Source organism: Morone saxatilis, unplaced genomic scaffold (assembly GCF_004916995.1).
Source record: "Morone saxatilis isolate NCDOM2014 unplaced genomic scaffold, NCSU_SB_2.0 Contig21, whole genome shotgun sequence".
NCBI classification, from domain to species: Eukaryota; Metazoa; Chordata; class Actinopteri; family Moronidae; genus Morone; species Morone saxatilis.
Window position 1 is genome coordinate 17,076,096 of NW_023339774.1, and position 10,475 is coordinate 17,086,570.

Genomic DNA, 10,475 nt, shown 5'->3' on the forward strand with positions numbered 1-10,475 from the left:
GGGCCTCAGGTCGGATTCGAACCCGGGCCGCTGCAGCAACTATATGGGTCACCAGCTCTACCAACTGAGCTAACCGGGTGCCCATGTCTCCATCTTTTAACAGATCTAAATCTACTGACTAATGTGGGAAAATAAATTTGTTAAAAGAAGGTAGCAACAGATTTTAGGAAACTGTGAGTGAGTAGCCCTAGCATTTACCGAAGTGGCCTGGGTTCCATTTCAACCTGCAGCCCTTTGCTGCATGTCCCGTCCATGTAATGAGTAATTTACTACATTTTGGCCAACACAGGCTTTCTGTTCCAATTTTGTAAGCTCAAGCCCAGGCCAAAATAACACAGCTAACATCATCAGTTTCTCAGACTTGACAAAGCTCCTCTAGAGATACAGATATACTGTTTTTACAGGTTAAGTAATACTCCCCATGACTAGTAAACTGACCTTTCTGTGTAAAACCACTTGAGTTCCCTTTAGCGAGGCCTGTACCTAAAATGTTTTTTTCAGTCTGATAAGACAGGAATTTCCCCCTCTACAAAAATTTGAAACACACCTCCATGCTGACAAAGAAATGTGTGGTTGCTGATGGGGCCTGGTTCGGCGAAGGTGTTGAATTTGTTCAGCCATTCTCTGGAGATGTAAAACTGCAGCAGGCTGGGCTCCTTCATATTGGCCAGAGCCACGACCTTCTGCCTCTCTCTCACAGACTCCTCACTACTTTTCCTGTATGGGTCCAAGAAAAATACAGTCAATAAAAACATTTTGAATAAACCAGCATTGATTTTGTTACGGGGTCTTCAAAGGCTCACCTATAGAACAACACATAGGCCTCTGCATTCTGCACCACTGTTTCATGGACTTCTGTGACATACTGGTCATCAAACTCATACCACTGGCCATTGATCACATTCTGACAGTAAGCTATGTAGTGTCCACCTGCAGCAACAGAAAAAGTGTAAGAGAAGAGTAAAATAAAAGTGATTAGTGATTGGTATAGATAAAAATATGCAGATGTTTGCTCAATCTCTTAGATATGTTAACTATATGGAAGTAACATTTGAAATGTGCTTATGTGTAGGAAATGAAGTTATCTCATACTTCCTGCAGTGCCATGGTGACAAATGACTGACAGCAGGTCGTAAGTGGTGACTTGGGATGGACTCTCTTTAGCCAGGAAAGGTCGCATGTCAAGGCCCTCCAATGGGAAAGATACATGGCTGCTAATCTTGAAAGAATACATGACTTCGTGCCGGAAGCGCTTTAGGTGAATGCACAGAATCTGCACAGATAATTGAGGAAAAAAACACTTCATGTGGCCAACCACAAGCAAAACTTATTTGTAGATTGTTTGTGTTGTTATCGGCAGCAACAAGATCAGATAAAAAAAAGAAATGTGTACCTCAGGAAGTCTAAGCACTTTGCAATATTTCACCCCATTTCTCAACCTGTAGAAAACAAAGTGCTCTGTAAATAAAATTAAATAAATGAAAAATATTCTTCTTTAAATTGATGATTTGTTTAACAGAATTTCTCCAGTTATAATAAATGTCCCCACCCGGATTTACTATACATACTCACTTTTTACATCGCTCACAGCTGTACATGTTGTCCCCTGGGAAAAGATTTAAAATAAATGTCAGTTCTGACAGAAATCTTCTCATCTACTATATTATAGTACAATAGTATAGTGTAATACGGTTTACCTTTGAGTTCGTCTGCAGCAAAGAAGGCGGCCAGGCAGTCCTCTAGGGTTACCATGGGGCCCCAAAACCAAGTGGGGATACATGAGACTACGAACCTGTTCAGGAAAAATACAAAGATACGCAATCATTACAACCACATACAGACATCAGGCTTCTTTAGTCCATATCCTGATAGTAATCATATGGACAAGTGACCTTCGTTTGGGTCAGCAACTTGTAATTATTAAACAACCGCAAAGGCAATGCTGCCTGGAGCGATACTAGCTCCGGATCTTTGATGGCATTAAGTTTAAAGAGCAGCTTTCAGCCTAAATACATCTGATCTTACAGTTTCCTGAAAGGTTTGCTCCTCAGGTGGTCGTCTTGAGTTCTCCTACCATTCGAACAAGGCCTTTGAGTTTATTACATAAATGTCTGTGATTCTGCAAAAACACAAAGCTGTCATATTATAATTTTGTGTAGCTGATATGGCGAACTTGCTTATTCACACATTCAGCAGATACGGAGCAACATTAGTATTCATTTGGCAACTTGGCAAGTCCACACTGTAAATCCTTTTAGCTGTGTTCTATCTCCACCAACTCCTGAGGGAAATATATGGCTCTTTAGATGCTAAATACTCCACAATGTTCCCCAGCCAGTTGCTAAGTCTGTCTGCTGGTTTATAAGAACTTTTCACTGAAGAAGGCTATGCTGATGAGACCGGTGAGCACAAACCAAAACAGTAAAGACACAGGCTGTAAAACCAAAAAAAAAAAATGTATTTAGGACTCTATAAAGCTCTGTAGAGCTGAAGGAATTGCAGAGTCTGGTGACAACTTTCGCATTCAGGCGTCACTCCATCTATACTGGCTAGGAGACCACTAGATTTATCAAACAAAGGCATCAGCACCGTTATGGCAAACTGCATGCCAAGGCCTGTCTCTGCATCTCTAAATAAATATAGATGAGATTGAATCTCGCACGTTTTCTTTTATCAGCTTCGAGGTATGAAAAATAAACCTTTGCCCTGACAGAATTCGTGAATTTCTTTAGAGCAGAAGTCTAACCAGGAGCTGTCATCATTTCATGGTGCAGGACTAGCAGCTGGAAACACTCACATAACAGAAAATTGTCATTTTATATTTAATAAAAGGTGACTATAAGAGAATCAGTGTGTTGTGTCTCTACTTCGTGTGACAACAAGCTGGCATGCATCCTGATAAAGGCTGCGGTATACACAACCTTTTTAATTTGCCAACTCCAAGATACATGCAGCAAACTAAACAAGGACACATACGTTGCTTTGACAGCTCTGGCAAATCCTCCTGATACCGACATCCCCTCACCTGCATCTTCTGTCATCTTCACAGTCAGATGAAGCGGCATTTATTGTAAACACTTAACCAGAGCCAAATTCCCACTTAATACATTTCTTGGGGAAAAAAAACACTGGTTGCTTTTCAGAGATAATGTGGAATTAGTGTGACAATAGGGTTGGGCAATGTCTCCTTAAAAAAACACACTTCTCAGTTCCAAAGTAAATTACTATTATTGGCTTTTTCCTCAGAAAGATTTTACTCGCCAAACAAAAAGTCTACCTGCATTTGGTGCCTTGGGTACTCATTTCCGATGACAGCGAATTGATTTAGATCTACACCACTAACTGACTGAGCGACAACACACTGAAAAATGAAACCTCTAACCTCTAATCTATCGTGCCTTATCACTAACGATTCTGCTAAACTGATGTCTTTGTGTTCACACACGCTGACTGGCAGCATGGTCCACTAACCGGCGTATGGAGTCCATGATGTAGGAGATCCAGCCCTGCGAGCTGTACGTGTCGGGACACACGCCCGTCTTGACTGGGAGGTTCTGATGTATAGAGGAGTGAAGCTTTGCCAGGTCCTCTTTACCAGGAATAGGGAGAGACAGGTCTTGAAAGGTTTCCACTGTAGTAGAGACCTGTCGTGCATTCAGATAATTGTTTTACACAGTGTTACACAACCCTTTTAGAGTAGAGTAGTAGTAGAACTTTAAAAATTGGTTCTCTCTAAGAAGTGTGAAATAAATGCTTATCTACACAAATCAGTGTGTTTGATTTTGGATTAAATAAGCCATTTCATATCCACATTTTCAAATAAATAGTAATAATAAGCATATGTGAATGATACAAATAAAACACAAACTTGAATCGATATATAGGCTATACCTTTATTAAAATTTCACCTAAAGCAAAAAAAATCGAATATTATTTAGTAAATATACAGTTGTTTCTGACTTAATATGTAGCTCCCCCTGGTGTTTGTGAAGAACAACTCACCCTGTCACAGGTTAAACACTGGACCAGACTGAGGATAGAGCCATCAAAGATGTCAGAGATCACACTGCGATAGTGAGACTGTTTCTTCTTCCTGGCACTGAGCAGCAGCTGAGCTGGAAGATTCATGACGGCATATTAGAGGACAAACTTAACATTGACAATGTTTTTTGACTTGACCTAGCAAAGAACATGCTAGCCGCAGTTGCTCATGGATGAGGACAAAACAAGCAGTGTGTCTGTGTATATATTGTGGTGGACAGAATACAACTATTTCAGCAGGATCCCAATATGCTGACAGCTGGATCTGTGTTTTAACACTACAGACTTTAGATACTACAAGCTGCTGAAAAGTTTAAGCACAAATCTACACATGGAGGAAGTGGCACAGGATGTGTACGGAGATGAAGCTCAAAGCCACTGTTTCAATTTGGGTGATCGTTCACAAAGGTAGTGGAGGTTAATCTTAATTAATCAAGAATAGATATCTACAAGCATGCATACTTTGGAACAATGAAATGTCACAATGACAATGCAAACATGCAGAGAGCAAGCAAGTCTGTTGTTCACCATCTTAGTTTGGAGTGAACAAATGCCAACATTTGCTAATTAAAAGTAAAATAATTTTCCAAGCCATGGTTTTTTTTTACGATTTATGCTGAGCTGGAACTTAAATGTCTGTACCAAATTTCATGACAAACCTTCCAAAACTCAGGGGATCAACAAACTTATCAGGGTACATCATCTCCCTAGAACCACGCTGCTAGCATAACTAAAAAGGAAAAGATGCATAAGAATACATTTTCATTCCTAGACTGTGTGGTCTTAAGGGAGGACCCTGTTAATAGAGGTAATGACAACCCACACACACAAACCAGTATCTCCTGTTTGACTTCCCCCCATCCACATAAGCAATAACTGGGTGTCATTGGAACCTTAAGAAAAATAAATCAAATTCACCCGTGTTGATTCTGAAAAGGAAGGAAGGATTAGTGGGAAAAAACACTGATACTTTTCAAACCAGGCTACCTAACCAAACACTGCATTGTTAACTTGCAGAACTGCAAACCTAGAGGTAAGAAAAAGGGTCCAGCTCTATGTAAAATGTAAGAAATCCTTGCTGAATCCATCAAATTTAAATGACTCCCCAGGAGTCAGTAGAAATGTTGACGTGCCTTGAGCAGTGAAACACCCCAGTGTTTCTTTACCTTTTTTGAAAGAGTACGCAGGTCCTGCAGAGCGGAGCGGGCTGGAGCGAGGTGGACTGGAGGACAGTTTGGGATGCAGCTCCTGAAGGGTTCGCACAGGACTGCAGGGAGTGGACTGGGTCTGGGTCATGGACACTTCATTGTCTGGCTCTAAAAAACAGCATGTTGGATGCACAAAACGGACAGTTTAGAGACAAATTATGGAATATTGTGGAAGGTAGGAATGTAAAGCTCCTGCTGGCATTATACCTGAGGAGTTGTTGCTCTGGGTTTGCCCTTGCCCAGTAGCAGTTAACTGGTTGTTCTCTTGGTTTTGGACCTCGGTGTTTGCGGTTGGCGTTAACTCCTCTTCCTCTCCCCTCTCAGTAACCCCCTCTTCAGCTGCTGTATCCACATCAGCGTCCTCATCCATCTCTTGCGAGCCTCCACGTAGGGGTGAGCCAGACACCCTCCTTTCTTTCAGCCTCTCCTTCTCTGAGATCACCCCGCCAGTACTGACGCCCACCACCCCTACTGCTGGTGGCCTGACGCCATCACACTCATCCTGCAGGAGCAGCTCACCGTCACCCAGTCCTCCTCCCTCCCCCCGGTCACTGCTTGAGCCCGAGTCGCAGGATAGGAATTCATCCTCAGATGGGGAGCGTTCTCCATCTCTTATCTCCTCCCCATCACTTCCCTCTCCGCTCATGCTGCACTCTGTCAGAGGCTCCTTCAGCTCTTCGTGTAACTGGTCCATCAGACAACGCAGGAACTCCTGGGTGTCCTGTAGCAAGAAAAGCACATTGCATTCAGTCAAGAGGAGGGTGCATGAGTATAGTTACATACACAGAGACAGGTGTTTTTCATAGAAGTTGGATATGTAGTAATGGGCAACAAATACAGTAAATGTCTGTAAACCTAAAGATGGAAAGAGAAATGTGTGAGTAACAGTGTCTTGTTTGCAACAAGACAGCGTTTTGTATATTGGTTAAAAAAAGTGGTACAAGGAGAACCTATAAAATAATCACACTCACTACAGACAGTGGGTATGAGGCAAAACCCATTATTTAAAAATTCTTCTAAACACTTTTCCATAGCAATCACAATCAAGCAAAACCAGACACTTCAAACATGCACTGAATGCCTGAATCAAACATGAAAACATTTTTAAACAACATTTCACAGATAATTCAGTGTCTGATGATAATTCAGTGTCTTAAAAAGGATCAGACAAACTCGACACAAAAGGTTTTATTTGAGTTGTTTATTTGTTTGTGTATTTAAGGGGATTATTCTGTGTCCCACGACCACGGTGTGAGACTCACTGATGCGTTTTTAATCTTTCTGCATGCAGTTTGAAGGCATGTGGAGATATACAGCCTCTCTAAAGTTGAGGCAATAGTTTGACATTTTGGGAAATACACTTGCTTTCTTGCAAAAAATATGACGATGCCACTCACATGTCTGTATGCAAAATAAAAGGCTACAGCCAGGAGACGGTTAGCTTAGCTTAGCAGAAAGACTGGAAACAGGGAGAAACAGACTGGCTCTGTCCAAAGGTATCAATATCCGCCTACCGACACCTCTAATGATCACTTAATAACACCTTATATCTTATTTGTTAAATTTGCACAAAACTGATTTTGTAACAAGTTGTCATTAGCAGTTTACCCTTACTTCCAGTTGTTTTGCTATGCTAGGCTAAAGCTACTTAACTAGGCTAACTACTCTGGAAGAAAGCAAAAAAAGTACATTTACCAAAATTACTATTCCTCTATGAAATCCACTCTAAGAGGTGATGCAAGACTAATGAAAGTACCGATTGTAGTTTAAGTGATTGCAAGTCGTTAATGTCTTGATTACCAAAGAAATTAGATGATATCTATCCTCTCCTCTCTACTGTTTCTCTCCACTGTTGCATCTATGACTCAATCAATAAAAAAACACTAAAATCTTCTCCAAAACAGAACTATCCCTTTAAAAACAAGTAAACAACTCAAGTCCAACCTCAAATGCAGCTGTTAACAGAAAAAAGACATTTTTAGGGAATGTGTGAGAAAAATACACAGGGGTTCACAAGACAGTGTCAAGCTGTTGAGTGATGCCAGGTGTAGTTACCTGCTGGGTGCTTGCCCCTACCTGCTGAGCGTAACCACGAAACATGGGGTTTACTAGTTTGATGCCATGAGACAGACTGGTAGGGACGACATAGCTGGGCCTGGGAGGGTAGCCGCCATGAGAGTTAGTTTAATACACTGTAAATGATTCATTAGTAAATAACACTCTCATTTTTATATAAAATGCACAGCTGCATTCCGTCACTTGTCTCAAGTTTTATGTCACTGTTATGTGTTTATTACCGTTTTTTATGCCAGAGTTCTGAGATGAGTTTCTGATAGCTCTTACAGAGAGCAGGTTTCTTATCGGTCCGGACCAATCCACTGCAGTCCAGGAAGAACTGAGTGAGAGGAGGACTTAAAGAGAGGAAAAACATACATGAACACAACTGTTTAACTAAAGGAAAATGAATTAATAAACCCCGGTAATGGACCAAATGTAATTAGAGAAAGTGACCTCACCAGTTGGACAAGGCTTGAAGAGCTGCGTTCATGTAGCAGGAGTTTCCAATATTTTTCATTCCTGTCAAGCCTTGAAATAACAGGAGAAACAAGAACCGTACAGTTTTTGTTCTGTGTATGTATAAAAGTGTACAAACTAAGCAATTTAGATATAAACTCATATTTTTAGAATAAGTAGAATGGAGAAGACACTACTAGGAGTTAATTATCAATGCTAGAAACAGGCCTAGTAACTATTCTTAGGGCTCAAAACAATTATATCTAATAAAAATGGCAGCTATAACCTAATACTACACTTAGAAAATCCAACAATGAAAAGACATGTATTAGCATTTTTGGGAGGAGAAATGTTGACCGTAGACTTGGCGTACCTCTGGGTTTAAGCTCATCCTCCTCTGACTCCGAACCTTCTTCTTCTGCCACAGCAATTGGTACGGCTTTTAGTGGGTGACCTACTGGCTGAGGAGCAGCTTCCTGGGAATAATGAATAGATACTATAAATATGAAGGCGAGTAAAGAACGGGCAGTGTGAATTTGAAACGGCATCACTAGCACTTTTTTTTTGTTTTTCTATTTAAATCTATCAAGTGGGAGAACGGAGAGAGACCATATTGTACCTGCTCTGTGGCTTTACAGTGGTGGGGTGCAGCAGGTACAGGCACCAGCGCAGGCCTGTGCTCCAAAAACACCTCCCGCTCACACACATAACACCAGATCCTGAACGTCGTCAGGTTCACAGTCAGGTTGTGCTTCTTGGCCTAAAGGAAAAATACTCACAATCATTGAAGAAAGGAACATTTTCCCTCTCATAACCATCCACCGAGGAGGTAAACTGGTGATAAGGAGAGCAAAAGCTGGCAGGTTTATTTAAAGTGAAGGGGTTTTACCTGTGAATGCATGGTGCTGTGATCAGAGTAGGACTCTCCACAACCAACATATGGGCAGTCATTCTACAGAGCAGAAACACTGTATTAGACAGGATCTTATGGCTTCTTCTATCTTGCAGAGACATTACATCACAGTAACAATAACAATATCTACTTGTCTATCAATCGGAATTGGATTATTAATAAATAATTCCATGCTATGAATGTAAATCAGAGTATAAAGTATTAGCTGTAACTGCACATATTGTGTATTGGCTTTAGTAGCTACTGCATTTATAATTGCATTTATAATTACATGTATGCCTAACATCCTCATTACTTATTAAGCATTCATCTGACCTTCTGACCTTAAATGGTTTATGATTAGTGCAGCAGTAGTAGTAAAAGTCAGCGTTTATGTGAAAAGGTGCACAATCTAAACTAGTAATGACCACTGAAGAGGCAAACATTTAAAACATTTTTAAAGCCCTAACCTTACCTGCAGACAGGCCCACAGGTTTGGGCCCCCTGCACCACAAGACTGGCAAGTTCCCTGCAGCAAGAGGAAGACAACATGAACAGAACTGAAGGGAACAGGAAAAAACATGTCATATGCACAGAGCTAGTGCAACACAAGAGAGCTTCCAGCATATATCCCTTATATTTGCTCCTGTGGTTATTACTACAGTCAGAACTGATGGAGACAAGGATGCTACAACAACCTTAAGGCCATGGCACTCACAGTCAGTGACCTGGACTGTGCATCTTTGACATTGTGCAGAACAACTACAGCGAAAAAATAAATAAAAAAATAAACCCACCTTTGATTTCTGGAGGAGGTCCTCCTTGGTGACCTCTCCTATGGAGTCCAGGTGAGGACAAATGTCTTGTTCGGCCATAGCTGCTAACTCTCTTCAGGGGGACGTCTGCTAATTTGACAGGGCAGTAATAACAAAACAAAAAAACAACTGTGGTAATTCAGATGTTGCAGCTAAAGCTAGCAGCTCAACACAAAACACACAATGTGCAGCCACATAAATCCCACGCAGCTCGTTTCTGACTTATAACAGGAACGTAAAAGACATACCTAACCATTGCTCAGACCCTCTTAACACAATGACCCACAGTATTTACAAACAGAACCGAACAGCTGTTAAAGGCCTTATGTTTACCAACCAAAGCTCAAAAAATGATCTCGATGGCAACAGCAGCCGTGCATGAGTCGTATTTACCAACAGAAGCAGCTGCCACGACGGTAATCGCTATTCTTCATTCTTCTTGTGCACTATCCATACTGGATGCGGGCAGGCGACAAGTATGCTAGCTCAACACCGAGGAGCCGAGCCGACAGACGCGATACCCCGGCCCGACACCCCCCAAACAACTCCCCCTCCCATCCACCGCACGGTCCTGCACGGCACTGCACGGCACGGCACGGCACGACGCAGGGCCGAGGGGAGGGAGCAACAACACGGAGACGTCAGCCTGACAAATATTGTTTTAATTATATATTTTCATTGATTGTATCTCGTTAGCTGTTAGTTATTTCTGGTCAATTTCTTCAAATATGTTATAGGAGTTATAGAAGAGCAATATGGAGTTCATTCAGTAACGGTGAAGACTACTGTTTACGGAAGTGATGTAATGTTGTACGTCGCTTAAATGGTCCGCCAAATCCACTGTGGTAAAGGACTGTCGTGCAACGTTCAAGTGTGGGATAGTTAGTGGCGGAAGACTTATTGACACATTTTACTTAAACAAAAAATAGCAATACCTTACTGTAAATATACTCCACTACAAATTAATATCCTGTATTCTTACTTAAGTAGAAGTGTAAAAGTATT

At 41.3% G+C, this 10,475-nt stretch overlaps 1 protein-coding gene across 4 annotated transcripts in view; it reads right to left on the reverse strand.

Annotated features, from left to right (window-relative positions):
* LOC118332737 (ubiquitin carboxyl-terminal hydrolase 20-like) overlaps positions 1 to 10,257 on the reverse strand; it is a gene marked incomplete at its 3' end in the record, with an annotated part of 10,743 nt that extends 486 nt beyond the window's left edge. Inside the window, 19 exon segments of one of the 4 annotated variants that reach the window (XM_035668147.1) lie at positions 548 to 717; positions 804 to 930; positions 1,093 to 1,273; positions 1,394 to 1,439; positions 1,573 to 1,606; positions 1,698 to 1,792; positions 3,472 to 3,644; positions 4,003 to 4,115; positions 5,208 to 5,357; positions 5,457 to 5,970; positions 7,305 to 7,404; positions 7,547 to 7,660; positions 7,766 to 7,835; positions 8,137 to 8,239; positions 8,383 to 8,523; positions 8,653 to 8,715; positions 9,131 to 9,184; positions 9,453 to 9,557; positions 9,864 to 10,257. In XM_035668147.1, coding sequence (XP_035524040.1) covers positions 548 to 717; positions 804 to 930; positions 1,093 to 1,273; positions 1,394 to 1,439; positions 1,573 to 1,606; positions 1,698 to 1,792; positions 3,472 to 3,644; positions 4,003 to 4,115; positions 5,208 to 5,357; positions 5,457 to 5,970; positions 7,305 to 7,404; positions 7,547 to 7,660; positions 7,766 to 7,835; positions 8,137 to 8,239; positions 8,383 to 8,523; positions 8,653 to 8,715; positions 9,131 to 9,184; positions 9,453 to 9,530 — 2,326 coding nt within the window. 4 annotated transcript variants of the gene reach the window in all.
* Positions 10,258 to 10,475: the final 218 nt, after the last annotated feature.